Source organism: Panulirus ornatus, chromosome 73 (genome assembly GCF_036320965.1).
Source record: "Panulirus ornatus isolate Po-2019 chromosome 73, ASM3632096v1, whole genome shotgun sequence".
In the NCBI taxonomy this organism is placed as follows: Eukaryota; Metazoa; Arthropoda; class Malacostraca; order Decapoda; family Palinuridae; genus Panulirus; species Panulirus ornatus.
In genome coordinates, this window is record NC_092296.1 from 6388219 (window position 1) to 6405488 (window position 17270).

Sequence of the window (17270 nt, forward strand, 5' to 3'; positions counted from 1 at the left end):
ACTGTTAGCAAAAAATGTTCACCAAGTGTACTGACTAATGAATTTTGTATTTTTGTGTAGTACATTAAAGGATTAATTGTACTACTTTGTATTTGTAAGATATATATGTTTTTGCATTCCTGCATTATATATATATTTATAATTTTGATGGCTCAAAGATGTAATTCTGATGAGCTTTGTAAAGGATGTTTTGCAATATTTTATGCTCTTTAGGCAATTTGCAAATGTGTGATGTGACGAGAGGATATTTTCGTGAGGTTCACCTGTATCAAAATCTAACTAGCTAGATGTAGATATTTGTAATGAAGTTATCATACTGTTAGTGCAATAGGCTTTGTACTTGTGGGAGGGAGATCATTATAATATGCTTTCCTAAAATTTTTGTTGGTTCTGTTTTCTGTAGTAATTCATAGTTTTACTTTGCCTAAATTTTCACCTATTCCTAAGTCTTTGTTACTGATGTAAGTTTTGTACAAAGCTTAAAAGCTAATTGATGATCCTTTACGTCTGCCATATCAGTTCAGGCATGTCTTGCCCAAATGCCCTAGGAATAAGCAGTGTTTGCATTTGGGATTTATTCAGATTATAGGTACTGATGTCTTTTTTTTTTTTAAAGTTTTAGATGTTGTATGTATTTAATACATGGAAATATGCTGATTAGTTAACTTGATTACTAGTTTAACATGTTCATACATGGAGTGGTGTATGGAGGTGAATACTAGGGTCTAGAATTTGAGGAGCAAGGATACAATATGTGTACAGGATGTGTGTGTGTGCTTCAAAGATAAATGGGTCAGCCTCAGGTGATATGGATTTAATGACATATTGGAATAGAATTTGTGGTGATAAATTTGAAGTCATACTTAATTGCCGTCTCCCGCTTTAGTGAGGTAGTGCAAGGAAACATACAAAAGAATGGCCCAACCCACCCACATACACACGTATATACACAAACACCCACACACATATACATACCTATACATTTCAATGTATACATACATATACATACACATATATACACATGTACATATTCAGCAGTTGCTGACTGAGTTTGGTAGTGTGTGAAAGAAGAAAGCTGAGTAAATGTGAATAAGAGCAAGGTTATTAGGTTCAGTAGGGTTAAGTTAACTGGGAGGTAAGTATGAATGGAGAAAAACTGGAGGAAGTGGTGTTTTAGATATCTGGGAGTGGATTTGGCAGCAGATGGAACATGGAAGTGGAAGTGAGTCATAAGATGGAGGAGGGAGGCGAAGGTTCTGGGAGCATTGTTGGATGTGTGGATGGCGAGACTGTTATCTCAAGAGAGCAAAAATGGGTATGTTTGAAGGAATAGTGGTTTCAACAGCGTTATATGGTTGTGAGGCATGGGCTATAGATAGTGTTGTGCGGAGGAGGGTGGATGTGTTGGAAATTAAATGTTTGAGGACAATATGTGGTGTGAGATGGTTTGATCGGGTAAGTAATAAAAGGGTGGGAAATGTGTGGTAATAAAAAGTGTGGTTGAGAGAGCAGAAGAGGGTGTATTGCAATGGTTTAGTCACATGGAGAGAATGAGTGAGGAAAGATTGACAAAGAGGATATATGTCAGAGGTAGAGGGAACAAGAAGCAGGAGACCGAATTGGAGGTGGAAGGATGTAGTGAAAAAGATTTTGAGCGATTGGGGCCTGAACATGCAGGAGGGTGAAAGGCGTGCAAGGAATAGAGTGCATTGGAATGATGTGGTATACCAGGGTGGATGTGCTGGGGTAAACATGGAAAGTTTTGTAGAGCCTGGATGTGGAAAGTGAGCTGTGGTTTCGGTACATTAAACATGACAGCCAGAGACTGAGTGTGAACAAATGTGGCCTTTTTTGTCTTTTCCTAGCGCTACCTCAGGGTGTGTGGGTGATTGGGGGACAGGAATGGAATAAGGTAGCAAGTATGAATATGTATATGTCTGTGTATGTTGAAATGTATAGGTATGTATATGTGCATGTGTGGGCATTTATGTATATAGATGTGTATGTGGGTGAGTTGGGCCAGGAATGGATGAAGAAAGCAAGTATAAATATGTACATGTGTATATATGTATGTCTGTGTACGTTGAAATGTATAGGTATGTATATGTGCATGTGTTGGTGTTTATGTACATACATGTGTATGTAGGTGGGTTGGGCCATTCTTTCGTCGGTTTCCTTGCGCTACCTCACTAACGCGGGAGACTGATTAAGTACAATAAATATAAATGAAAAACAAATGCACACATACATATATATATATTCATGTACATATTAATACTTTCTTGCGTTTATCCAATTCCTGGCGCTGCCTTGCCCCACAGGAAACAGCATTGCTATCCCCTGCTTCAGTGAGGTAGCGCCAGGAAAACAAGCAAAAAATGCCACATTCATTCACACTGTCTCTAACTGTCACATATAATGCTTAGGGGTATATAAAATACAATTTGTACAAAGTAATTATGACTGTATTTACCAGAAGTAACAAAAAACATAGGTATCAGCCACAAATGGATGGGAGAAGGAGACCTCAACAATGTGGAGAAGGAAAAGGACAGACTGTCATCCGGAACAGCAGAGTGGACAGAAGTATGAACCCCTTGGGCATTCCTGCCTCTGAGCATTAGTGCCAAGATAACACAAAGAGATACTCTAGTTATTTATGTCCTTGAGCAAGGAGCTGCTGTACAGTAACTGTATTCTTCATTATCAATTCACAAAATAATGTGGTTCATCTCCAAAGTTCTATGATGACACAGGCCTTAACCAGTTTCTATATAATTTAAAATCTCAAAAACTGTACTCATCCAGGTAGTATACCAATATGACAAACAGAAGAGGAATGGTGCATTAATTGGTTGCAAATGAACAACTTTACCCAATAGGGAAGGCTTTTCATTCAAATAGTACACCTAATATAACAGCAGTGTGTACACCATATGTTGTTACTACATTCTGTTTACTTTGTAATATGTGTACATTGCATTATCACTGGAAAGAGACAAAGCAAAGCAATAAATAGTTTGGTTTATGAACATATTAACTAAATATGATGAATGTTTAGAGTCCAAGCCACACACTACCTGGCCTGAGATTAGTTTGCTATGTAAGTTAAATGCTGTACCATTCCAATTTCTTCAACTTTCATACTGCATTCATCATGACAACATTGCACACTGCCGCTGTATGATGCACAAATCTTCCTATAAACCATGGAAGAAATTTTGTCATGTATCACAAAAGAGAAGCAATGCCACTTATTTGGAATTCGACAAATGCCTCTCAATGGCTCATAAACAAGCAATTATTCATTTAATCATACATAAAATAAAACTATAAAATCAAATCTACATTTATACATTAAATAGGAGACCTAATTCATTTACAGTTTATGACTGAAAAATAAACCAAAGGATTCATAAATCAGAATTATCAAACAGCATAACTTCAAGAACCTTGATTCTTTAATTCTAATATATGCAAAAAATTGGAATATTATTTGATCAACACAGTTTCTTTAAGTACTAACTTATAGGACTGAGTTTCGTCATCAAAATTACATATTATCCAGTGAATATAATAAGGATGCAATCCTTATCCAAGACAAAAACATTACACCTTGGTTATCTTTGCCAGAATGAACACCCAGTACTTTATGGTTGCTAGACACTACAATTTGTTTTGGATTTACTCTTAAAATATATCTGATCCAAATGTAATTTTGATAAAAGTAAAATTTTGCTGAAGCTAAAGAAATTTACCACAGATTCAGATAGCCAGAACATGCACCACTTTGGCTACACTTTTTTTCCTGTGCAACACAATTGTGGTAAGCCATTCTGATCTATTAGCAGCCTCTTGTCAAATGTTGTCACTTCTTCATATATTTTTCAATGACTTCACAATCTGAATTATGGTGTCAAGTCTGCTAAACCAGCTATCTCAATGACCTTCAACTATACAGTCTATCATGTCAGCTGAAGAAACGTGAGAAGTCTACTAGTGCCCGAGTAATTTCCTTAGTACGTTCTGCCTGCGTGACAGCCTTGTGGAACTCTACCAATTCAGTTTGAGTAATTGCTTCCACACCACCAGAGTTCTGAGTAGGTAATGTCTTCAACTTGGCTTCTAACCACAGACAAAACTTTGGACGGTCAAATTGCATAATCTGTTTTAGAAAGTATTCACATTAGTTTCATAAAAAAACTGTATATTATATTTTGTGTGATGCACACTGATCAGATTAAATTCAAATGATATGCTGACAAATATTGGGTACAATGTCAAATGATTATAAGTGTAAAGCTACTGTACTTACAAAATATGAAGAAGGAAATGAGAATAATCAAGACAATCACTTACACATTCACTAAGAAACTGACCTGGTAAAAAGTTTCAGCAACATCATGATGCATATACTGAGGAAGAATAAATACAGCTGCAGTTATGAGGTTGCCTACTAAATTCTCTCCATGGGTACTGAAAAGGTTTGTGACCAGAGTATTACGAGTCTCATAGTCTGGCCGGTCTTCATGTTTACGTCCTGCCTCCACTAGATCTTGGAAAAACTTGAGCACAGCTGCGTTTGCCTCCTAAAATATCAAATGTGGATGTGGAAAGGGAGCTGTGGTTTCGGTGCATTACACATGACAGCTAGACTTGAGTGTGAACGAATGTGGCCTTTGTTATCTTTTCCTAGCAATATCTCACTCGCGCATGCGAGGGGGGGTGCTGTTTTTCATATGTGGCAGGGTTGTGAAGGGAATGGATGAAGGCAGCAAGTATGAATATGTTTCTTTTCTTTTAAACTAATTGCCATTTCCCGTGTTAGCGAGGTAGCGTTAAGAACAGAGGACTGGGCCTTTTTTGGAATATCCTCACCTGGCCCCCTCTGTTCCTTCTTTTGGGAAAAAAAAAAAAAAAAAAGAGAGGGGAGGATTTCCAGCCCCCCGCTCCCTCCCCTTTTAGTCGCCTTCTACAACACGCAGGGAATACGTGGGAAGTATTCTTAATCCTCTATCCCCAGGGATAATGAATATGTACATGTGTATATATATCTGTGTTTGTATATGTTAAAATGTATAGGTATGTATATATGCGTGTGTGGGTGTTTATGTATATACGTGTGTATGTGGGTGGGCTGGGCCATTTTTTCAACTGTTTCCTTACACTACCTTGCTAATGTGGGAGACAGCAACTAAGTATAATAAATAATAAATAAACACATCAAAATAATTCAAACTTGCATTTACCAATCATACAAAAGACAAAATCATTAAAAAAATTAAGAGATGATTAAAAAGAAAATGAAAGCACAATGAAAAACATCTTCTACATCAAAATGGAAGCTATTTTGGAGTGTGAGCAAAAAAAGGATGTACAAATTTGATCCTACCAACACGAATGGCAATGAATTTAAATACATCAGAATAAAAAGTTATGAACAAATGGAAACGACTATTTTTAACCGCCTGAATGATACAAATAAAAACTTTCACTGACATCTGAATGAATGAAAATACATAAGCCAAAAGCATGAAACTGTACTTGGGTACCCTTACACTATTTATTCTCCACAATAATGTAATCTACCAGTTCTCAGAGACAATTACTAATGTCTCTACAATTCTGTGCTACATGCAAGTTTATGATGGCTTCTTTTACATCTTGATATAAAATAAATTATAACTATCACTGATACAATTACACCATAACATGCTTAGCATGCAGTTCTTTCCAACAACATTAGACATCTCACACCTAAACCACAACATAATCAATCATTAATACCTATACAAAACTAAGAGCTCAACTGTCTCATACTCACTTATATTAATAAATACCTTTACTCAAAGCAAAAACTACACTGACAAAACAATCACACTGCATTGACATAACAAGCAAACAACAAACCACACATATCAACCCATTCTTAAATTCCATTCCACCAGATGTAAAACTACACTGACAAAACAATCACACTGCAATGACATAACAAGCAAACAACAAACCACACATATCAACCCATTCTTAAATTCCAATCCACCAGATGTAAACACATCTCAAACTACACTCCCCAGAGATATAAAGTTACACCCATCTTGCCTATGCTCTGGATACTAATCATCTCTCCAACAAAATAATCCCCTATGCAACATATCTCATACTCAAGATGTAACTAACACGTTGAAGATATATGAATAACATTTAATCCATAAATGTCCTGCACTCTCTCCATAAAAAAGAACATACATACTTTTCTCAACCTGTGGTTCCATCTGGTGGATGTGGTTGGGTTCTTGAATGTTGCATGGGCTCCAAAGATTAAGGTCCTGGGTCTGGATGCTTAGGTACAGTAAAAAGGGCAAATGCAAGGGTATTATAGAGGGATTGGTGTACAGTAAGCTGGTGGTGAGGGACATGGGAGGTGTTAACTGCCATCTGCAGGTGACACGGCACCAGTGGCAGACACAAAAGAGAAACTCTGGTAACTAGTGCCCGAGTCTGGGTGACAGTGTAACAGAAAGTTCATTAAGTAAATATGAACAAAAATTAGGTAATAGGTATAGTTGCTGCACATGCTATATGTAATTTTAAGTAGGGAAGTAACTTTGTGGAGTGCTTTTGGTACCTGGCACCAGATGAAAACATGGGGGTTAAAGTGAGTTACAGGGTAAAAGAAGGGGCAAAGGTCCTGAATGTATTGTGGAGTGTATTGGAGAAGTTGGTGTCTGTTATGGTGAAGATGGGCATGTATGAAGTCCTGTATTCCCAGCAATGTTGTATTAATGAGAGGCATGGGGTATTCAGGAATGTGAATACAAAAGGTAAACAGCTTATGGAGTCATGCACTGAAAAAGACCTGTAGCAAGAGAATACCTGTTTTAAAATGAGGGACATTTAAGAACATGTGGAGTGGTACAGATGATAAATGGGCATTATTGGATTATACACTAACTGACTGGTATACAAAAGATTCTAGGATATGAATATGCTGAGAGGGGCAGCTAATGGGATGTCTGATCATTACCTTGTGGAAGTAAAGGCGAAGATTTGTAAAGGCTTTTGGAAAAGAGGAAATATGGGTGAGAAAAGGGTGGTGAAAGAGAGCTTGGAATAGAGATGTGTGAAAAAATGGCAAACTTATGAAAAAACTTCAAAATTTATCCTACCTTATGATCAAGCATGCAAGCCTGTAGTCCACATTCAAGGATAACATTTAAGGCTGGACACTGAAGGAAAGCTACTGGTGCTCGCTGAAGGAACCTGTAATATGGAAATACCTATTAAATTTATATATAGCACTTACAAATATAAAATGAAAAAAAAGCAGAATTCTATGACTATATCATTAATATTTCTCCTTCCACATAAAGCTCCATGGCCTGTTCCAAATTTTCACTAAATATTACAGTATTAGCTATTTCCACAGTATATCATGTCAAAGAGGCAACAACAATCATGAAAACATTTACAAAAGAACTTTGCATTAATTCTTGGATATGCCAAACATATAAGACTCAACAACTTTAAGCACCAAAAGTAGTAAAATTTAGAAAAAGTCATTAAAACCAGTAGCCTCAAGTTACACATAAACAGAACTCCCAATTATCCAGAACCCAATCCTCTAGATCTCTTGATGGAATGAACAAAAGTCTGGATGTATATCACTAAAGCATGAATCACATCTGGTTGTACTTCAACAACAATCAATTATGAAGCTGTTTATTAAATTATTACATAACCAAAGCATAAGTACAGTTTCATAAAGAAAGCAAACACAATTCCGAACAAGAGCAATGAAACAAAATGCAAATACATAAAAATACTCAACTGACATAAAACAAACAGTTGTAGACAATGAAAAGACTGCAGAAGACAGCAGTACTTTGAAGTGAACATGATACTTTGTAAGCATTAGGGTTAACCCTATCTCTGGCAAAATCACGTCATGCCCTAATCCAGTTAGTCGAGAAATAATGTGGAAGTTGGAAAAAAGTTTTGTGGGTGCAAGTGATCACTGACAAATTACTTCTAAAGTTGCTTTCAATACTGCATGTAATGTTGGTCAACATGACTGTCACGAAAAAAATACCTGATTTTAAATGAGCAAAAATATTTTTTAATGAGCTTTGCACTGCCTTCAACAGACAAACCTGGGATTATACAGTCAATGAAAATGGCATGAACTTAGCTTGGAAAAGCTTCAGAAAAAAACCCAAAGCATCAGAGGGAAAATATGTACCAATGCGTAGAAAATGGTCTATTTCTAAACCAAAACCAAGGTAGTGAGTGGAACAGTAATATAAAAAAGTGCCTGTTGTCAAGAAAGTAGCTCATAAGAAACTCAAGAGAATACATTACCCAACAAGATAGAGCAAGTCATGCAAGTTTGTGTAGAGAAAGTAAGAGAATTACATTAAAAAATGGCAATATGAAAGTAAGAGAGTGATACAGTAAGCATCAATATGAAGTGTATATTGCTGAAAATAGAAAAAAGAAATCCTTAAGAGATTTACAATTATGTTAGAAGCAAGCATATTAGAAACAGTGACTTGCTTTGAGAATCTACTTTGCTTAGAAAAGAGAAGGTTAAGAGGTGATCTAACACAGGTTTTCAAAATGATCACAGACTTATATAATCTTAATGTGTCAAGGTACTGAAGACTTAATTCGCCTGATTTTAGTCATATTAACGTATACAAACTTGTGGGCAAATGATTAACCTTGAATGAGGTAAAGTACTTTTTCTTCAAGACAATTAACATATGAAACAACTTCCCAATTAGTGAAGTTGAAAGGAGTACTCTATGTTCAGGTGTTTAACTTGTGACCTTTTCACTAAGGAGTATTCTGTTCAAATTCTTATGCATATAATGAACATTTTCATCATTACCTTCACTTCTCTGTTTGTTGTTAATTATCATTTTCATAACACACTTGGTTTAAAAGCACTATTTTATCAGTGCATTCCCCAAATTTAAGTTCTTCTAATATAATAATTTCTAAGTCACGTCTTTGCTCCCTACAGAGAGACAGAGTATGAGGGAATATATGAGACTATGGAACATAAAAAGAGACTTACCTTGCACACAATCTAAACCAGTCATCAACAGTATCAGGATGATCCCTGAATCCATTGGGTTGTGTGAGAAGGGTGAAGGTTGGCTGTGTAAATGCTTCTAGCATGGCCAAGAGACCACCAACACAACCAGCCTCGCTTGCATATTCATCAACCAGAATGCTTCCCAGATATAAGAAACAGCTGTGGCCATGTGCTGCATATAAACCCACAATCTGTAAAAAGAGAGAGTGAGACAAATATAACAGCTTACTATATACATACTAAGAGCAAATAAATAATTTTTTCATACCTGTCTGCCTTTCCTGCATACTGAGGTAGCTCAAGGAACAGACGAATAATGACCTCATTCCGTCACATCCACTCTACAGCCTGTCATGGACAATCACCCGAAATCAAGCCCCATTTACCCTTCCACAGTTTCTCCTCACCATTTCAAATGCCTTGGTTCAGCCCAATGATAGTATATCGCCACCAGTACACCACAGTGCTCCAAATATGTGAGGTGTGCTTCTCGAATCATTTCACATGTCCACTATCTAAGGCACAATAAACAACTGATCCACAAATCCTCTAACACTCCTGAAGCCACACTATTCTTACTCAATCACATGCTCTGCGCATACCACTATCCTCTCAATCACCACACTCAAATTCAACTTAACAGGTCCACTTCACAAACTTATACATCTATAATTTGAACATTCACTTTTGTCTTCATTGCTTTTATACAAAAGCATTATCCAAGAATTCAATCAATCCTCATGCACCTCAATGGCATTACACAGGCATTCTATCAATCCTCAGGTACCTCAACCTAACTCTTGTTTGTCCTGTTTATCAGCCCCTGCACCTTCCCCTCAACAACCTGCTGCTCTCTTGTATATCTCAATCACTCACACTCCTTTTTTTTTGAAAGGTAATACCTGATAAAATTCTTCCCTCTCATTCAGTCAAAACTTACTGTCTCATGCTACAACTTACTACCCTTTCTCACATGCCCACACACTACCTTGTGTGTGCCACATACTTTTCTTACACATGTAAGCAATGCTTATTCAAATACTTCCCATTCCTCTACTCTCATTTTGCCATTCTTCACTAAATCTCTCCTGATATCTTCTTACACAAGCTCATTTTCACCACCCTCTTCCCAACCATATTTCCTATTCCCCTGAAGCCTTTCTAAACTCTAATCTCACACCATCAAAAAGTCATCACAAATAGCTGCCCGTACCAACACATTTACATTTATAACTATCACTTAATACATAATCCAATAATCACACTTTAACAGCTACCCCAATCATCAATATATACTCATACATGTCCCCATTTACATCAGGTAAGCCAATCAAGAATCTTTTTCAGCACAACTCCAAAAGCATTTTCATTAACATTACTACATACCTCAAGCTCCCTAATTACACCCTAAACTGCCACATCATCCAATATTGCATTCAAATCACCCATCTCTAATACCAGATGCTGATGCATTCACTCAGCTCCTCCCAAAACATTCACCTCTATTCCTAACTCCTCTTGATGTTAAGCACATAAGCACTTGGCATCTACTTTCTAATCCATAATAAACTTAAATTCCCTTCTTTGCATTCTCATAAAGGCCCCTCAGTTCTTTTTTGCATCAAAAAGCCACCCACTTCTTTTGCATTTGTCCCTTCATGAGACCTAGACTCCACCCCTTAACATTTACCGAATTACCTTTCAACTCTTGCTTACAAACAAAATATCCAGATTTCTCTCATCAAACACTGTACTTATCTCTCTCTTCAGACAAATTCATACATCCAAGGCTGAGTCACCATGGAAAAATTCTCACCTCAGAAAGAGATACTTCATGATGAGGGGGTTTCTAGCCAGCCATACAGTCCCTTGTTGGTCATCTACATCAGATAAATGTGAATAGTCTTCTAATCCTCTAGCTCCGGGCATATTTTTTTAAATAACAGAAAAACTATATATAGATACCCTTCCAACATGGTGAACAATACAATACTATAATTTTGAACAACATAAAAGGTAGAAGTCCTTCCCACCTGTTTTACCACATATCTAAAAATAGGAATAGATAAGGATGCCTAGCAATAATTTTTCTTGATGGATCAGATTCTATTCCTAACACAATCTCAAAATCACAGGACAAAGTGAGCTTTAAAAAAAAAGTCTACTTCTTGCATATCAATGAAAGTTATTGATAAACGAAGATGCTAAGCATCAAGCATATAATGAATACCTAAATCCATATAGGTTTACAAACATGCTTTGGAGACATGATACCTGCTCAACAAGGGGAGACAGAAGTGGTGCTGACTGCTGATGCACACAGCGTACTGCAAACCGTAAACAGCGACAGCAATGTTCCATTACCCGTAAATCTGAACTATACCTCTGGAACGTCAGTGAGAGAGTTGGCCATACCTACGGAAAATATTAAAACAACATGCAAAGAAAATTTTAATTTCGTCTCAGCTGAAACTGAATGTAGTAATCTCAGTTGGCATCACTTTGTAAAACAATGGGGGAAAAATAGATAATCTATAATCCTCACTATCAGCAAACAGGCAGAATACATAAAAGTAATGAATTTCAAAAAATGTAAGAGAGGAGTACTCTAAAGTGATTTGGAAAATTGGAAATGATATGGCCAAGACATACATGAGAGAATTGTACGGCATGCAGATTGTTGAACGTGGATGTATGACAAAGGGTAGCAAGTGGTGGGATGAGGAAGTTTGTGAGAGGGAAAAAGAGACCTGTACATTCAAGTGGCCTACTTTTTCAGTAAAATCAGACAGATTCCACACCCTAAGCAGTATTGCTTGCTGAAAAAGCAATTTTCTTCAATCTATCGATTAACTCAAAATGGCTTACCTCCATTACTACTTCTTGACATGGATGCTGCTCTCCATTCTGGACAACAGGGTTAACATTTCTAAATATAGCAGCCAGCCGATCCAACCAAATAACTGGATCACTTTTAGTATTCTTATCTATCTGTGCATTTCCCTGTAAATACAAAACATAGCTAGAGCAAGAATGGATTATACACAGTAGTGTATGAGCTGACCAGGTGTATAAGTCAACCTCAACTTCTCAGCAGAAAATTCATGTTTTAGTCTATATTTGCCATAAAAGTTTACCCCCAGCCAAAGAAATGAACATACATCAATTCAAAGCCAATTTGTACACACAGCAGCATTGCATTCACCATGTACTGTCATTACCTATTTGTACCTTATGGGACATGTTCCTTGGACTGTTCATGGATTCTGTAAGCATTAGGCTACTATTCCTGAATATCTAAGGTTTACTTTTACATGAGTTATATGAACTATTTTGAATGGCCATCTTCACTAATGAATAAATTGTGTTCATCAACTTTGATGTTACTCACATTAAAGTTTACCTGGAATACTCAGTAAAGAAGTCAACCCCTATGTCTGGAGGGATTTTATAAATTTCAAAGGTAAAATTATATTTCATCTATAGTTATCCAAGAACCAGCTTATATGGAAGAGTCCAGGTGTTACAAGGACTTCATTCTAATGGCTCCAGCAGCCCAAGTTTGTGTGACTTTCAACAAAAAGGGAGTACTCTTGGACAAGACTGTACCCTCAATGATAAAGCCTTGCTAAAGGTAGTTTTTCACTTGTCATGTAACCTCTTGGAGGTATGAGTCAGTAACAATGGTCAACCCGTAAGTCAATATACAGTATTTCCAATCTGTATTATGAAAGCCTAAATTTCACTCTTTTCTTAAAAACAGGCATTCACAAACCAGTATAAAAAACTATCAATGGCAATTCTGTGATGTGAACAAGGAAGACTGTGAATGCTTACACCAGTAACTTTGAGTGGTTTGAAATAAATCTTAAAACGCATGAAGGTTTTGCCCATCTAAAAAAGAAAAAAAACGATTTTCCAAAATAATGAATTTTTGCTTATTCTCACATGGCTGCAAAACGAAAAAGCCACTGGCTCACAGAGACTTCATTAAATGCTAAATGAGACTAAGTAAAGGCTATTCTACTAATCCAAGTACCCATTATCTCAATTCCCATTTAAATACAGTGAATGAAAATGAAGGGCACTTAGGAAAGTTGCAAAGAGGTGTCATGATCAATTTCCTAGGGGTAGACTGAATAACCACTTACCTTATAAAGGCTAAGATTTATTTTCTATGCCATAAGAAACTAATTATAAAAAGTAAAATTAAATAGGTCTACAGCATTATGAAGACTGATCCCAAAAAGAAGGCAAAAAATAAAGTGAACATAAGTGAGAGATGAAAAGGTAATAAGCTCATCTATGACTGTGAGAAGATATGCTACTATGAGAAGGAAATCTGATAGACTGACTTAAAACACATGATAATGCTCCAAAAAGAAAAGAATGACATAATACTTACCTCTATTACTTTCTGCAAATTAGAAATTTGGACTAAACAGAGCTTTCTCATGTCTTCTTTTATTCTCTCTCGTGGGAATCTACCAAGAATTGATGCTACTCCCTTTAGAAGCCCAACCACAGCCTCATTACTGATACTGAATGAGTCAAGAGATGCAATTATCTGCATTAGCCCATCAAAATGTTGTTCAATGTGGTCACGGCAACTCTGACATACGGCATCCAAAGCCTGAAAGCACATCAAAAGTTAAGAACAATAAACAACCAATCTTACAAAAATATTTTGTTAAAGGTTATGACTATATTTTCATGAGAAACCACTGAAATCCCTGGCAATGCACAGAACTGGGACATGTTTCTGTATTAATCAAAATGATTTAAACTATTCTTAAGCAAAAAAAAAAGGCATTCCTCAGAAACAATGATCCAAAGATATAGTTTTACAAAATACATGTTACAGCAGTAATGCTCTCTCATAAGGAAAAAAGAGAGAAAAAGTCTTCTCCCTTATACATAAACTTTAAATCTCCCAAAAGTCACCTCTAATGACCATATGATATTTAACTGTCATAAACTACATTTAAAAAAACGACAACTTTTTCAGTTGTCTAAAAATTAATGCACATATTTTCATCAAGTTTATCCCTGGGGATAGGGGAGAAAGAATACTTCCCACACATTCCCTGCGTGTCGTAGAAGGCGACGAAAAGGGAAAGGAGGGGGGGGGGGGGACTGGATATCCTCCCCTCTTGGTTTTTTTTAGTTTTCCAAAAGAAGGAACAGAGAAGGGGGTCAGGTAAGGATATTCCCTCAAAGGTCCAGTCCTCTGTTCTTGACGCTACCTCGCTAACACGGGAAATGGTGAAGAGTATGAAAGAAAGATTTTCATCAAGTACTTAATATGAATGTAGGTGTAGCAGTTACTGCATTATTTACAACAGTTAAAACTCATCCTAAAAATGTAATACTGGAAGATAAGCAGGAGATGGAACACTTGACATTTAATTCCTTTTGAAAATATGTGGCTTAAAGAAAATATATTCTTTAAAAGAATGAACTATCTAGCTTAAAGTCTTGCTTACAATGAGTTAAATTCTCTTTTCCACCAAACATCTTAAAGCTGACAAATGAAGAAATTACCTGTATGTATCAAAATTTTAATGTCTAGAGCAAAAAGTTCAAGAAAAATATTCAAATCATAAACAATACTTAATGTTAATGTTAGCAATGTCAACACTAAAAGGAAAAACTTATACATGGCTACACTCTTGCAACTACTAAGCAATATATTTACAAACAATAAATTAAACTAAAAACAATAAACTCAGGCCAAAACAATTGGCTGAGCCAAGACACAAGTACAAACAAGAATAATATTTCATCAACAGTTTAATTAAACCTGATACCACACTTGAAGCACAGAGAATTGTGCTCAATCTTTTCCCACTTCAAATACAACATATTTTCAATAATTCAGAGCTTTCTTTCTTTCTTTCTTTCAAACTATTCGCCATTTCCCGCGTTAGCGAGGCAGCGTTAAGAACAGAGAACTGGGCCTTTGAGGGAATATCCTCACCTAGCCCCCTTCTCTCTTCCTTCTTTTTGGGAGGAAAAAAAAAATCAGAGCTAAAAACACAAATTCTTGAAACATTTACAGAGAAAGTCTGTGCATCAGTTCAGCTAATATGAGTATTTCATTATGCTTCACTATAAAATGTAAAATAACTTTTAGAGATTTCTTTAAGTATTGTAACAATGTAGATCAGAGAAAATGCATGCCGCACAGTTCAAGTTAGGTCTCAAGGCATAAAATACGAGTGGACCTTAATTGGAAAGACAATCCTTGAGATTCCTGAAGTTATTCATTTATAAAACTCAACAAACACCAGGATACAATCTAAACAATAAATGTACCTACTTGGAGCCTTCAAAGATGTTCTTTTATCTGGCCAAAACCCTGACAGACTTAAAACACATTACCAGTATATCCATTTTGAATTCCATAGCATACATTTGGTGCATAAATCCCTTTAATCACTCAAACCCACCCTGAACCCATAGGCTTGAGGTCAAATAGGTAACCTGTGTAGAGTGAATAGCTTCTAAATATGCTTAATCTAAAGGGAACCATTACTATCCATTCATGCAAGGGGAGGAAGCCATTTCTGAAGCATTTATCCAGGAATAATGTACATGAATATCAAACTGTTTTGATTTTTTTTATTATACTTGATCGTTGTCTCCCACTTAAGCAAGGTAGAGCCAGGAAACAGACAAAGAATGGCCCATCCACTCATATACACACATATATATACATAAACTTCCACACACACACACATATCCACATCAACATATACATACACACATGTACATATTCATACTTGCTTGCCTTCATCCATAACTTAGTTATACTTTTACATTAGTTGCCAGTTCTATCAACAATATGCTTATCTTCCATTAATATTCATAAAACTGCTACTTTTACATGAAATAAGCTACTACCATGATAAGTTCCGAGTCAGATTGGCTAACCAATGCTTTGATGTTGGTATTCAGCAAAATGACGAGAAACGACAACTCTATTTGCTCTGATTTCTGCAATCAAAATAAGCTACTATATTTTGATGGGTTATGAGGCCAAATAACTAATGTGCTAATGATATCCAGTCAAATCTTGAAAAGCAACTATTTCAATGTACTTAGATGATTTTAATTCAAACCACACAAAACTGGCATGAGAAACTACAAGTGAAACATGCTAATTCCTATGTCACTACTGTAGCTAGAAAAGCCCTTAAAGTATGAATTTATGAACTTTGGTCAGTAATAATAAAAACCTTTTTAACAAAACTTCTATGTATCTAGAAATTATCCTGAGCAATCAGTTCTACATTTTCTAAGCTCCAAAAGGAGCACGCTGTCTAATTCAATGAAGCACTTGGTCTTGCTTTTTCCTTATACAAAAATTAAATGACCTCCAATTCAACTGCTGGAGCAATTGTAGTATGTGTACTATGTGTGAATGGCCCACTATGTCAGTTAATTCTTAAATCAATCCTAGGGTTTAACATATGTTGGTTAATTACTTTGAGATCTTGAACGATATGATGGTGATTCCCTTAATTCTAATGTTCAATGCAGAAAAAAAGGGGAGCAGTGACAAATGTATTTAAGGCATGTAGTTATGACACACACACAAAATATATGTGTATTTTTTTCAAACTTGTCTGTCAATTCTTGCAGGAAGGAGAAAACTGGCCTCACTTGGTCATGTCCACTCTCTAGATATATGTGTAGGAACCTGCTATGTCCTAGAGACCATAATACCCACTGTAAGCAGTATCACCCCAATTCCAGCAGCAAACTCTTCATGATCAGGCTCTGATCACTCAACACCTTTCACTCTATCCTTTCATTTACAATTCTCTCTCCCTGTCTCCATTTCTGAAATATATTTAGCCTCTTCTCACTTTCACTATATTGCTCATATGCCTAAACCATTTTTAGAATGCCATGCTGAGACACAGACTTTGCAAAGGCTCATTAGTGGGATTATGATGTGGATATAATTAGAGCCTTGAACAATCAAAGCAAAAAAAATTATGATGAAATTCCTCCTTTTTTTCCAATCTCAACTTCCCAGAATATGAGTATTCAAAAGCAGCACCAGTCAACTAATACAAGTACACACTGCTAAAATTCATAGAATATTTTCCTTTATAGAATAATAATCACAATCACTGAGTAAATTAATGTTAAAACC

At 36.1% G+C, this 17270-nt stretch overlaps 1 protein-coding gene across 1 annotated transcript in view; it reads right to left on the reverse strand.

The window, feature by feature from the left end:
• Positions 1 to 2443: 2443 nt before the first annotated feature.
• Tnpo-SR (transportin 3) overlaps positions 2444 to 17270 on the reverse strand; it is a 36355-nt gene continuing 21528 nt past the window's right edge. The window contains exons 11-17 of the mRNA XM_071661043.1: positions 13509 to 13736; positions 11972 to 12106; positions 11378 to 11518; positions 9083 to 9294; positions 7170 to 7263; positions 4380 to 4589; positions 2444 to 4165 (exon numbers count right to left, since the gene is read on the reverse strand). Of these exons, the coding sequence (XP_071517144.1) occupies positions 3971 to 4165; positions 4380 to 4589; positions 7170 to 7263; positions 9083 to 9294; positions 11378 to 11518; positions 11972 to 12106; positions 13509 to 13736 (1215 nt within the window). The 3' untranslated portion in view covers positions 2444 to 3970. The remainder of the gene's footprint in view (positions 4166 to 4379; positions 4590 to 7169; positions 7264 to 9082; positions 9295 to 11377; positions 11519 to 11971; positions 12107 to 13508; positions 13737 to 17270) is intronic.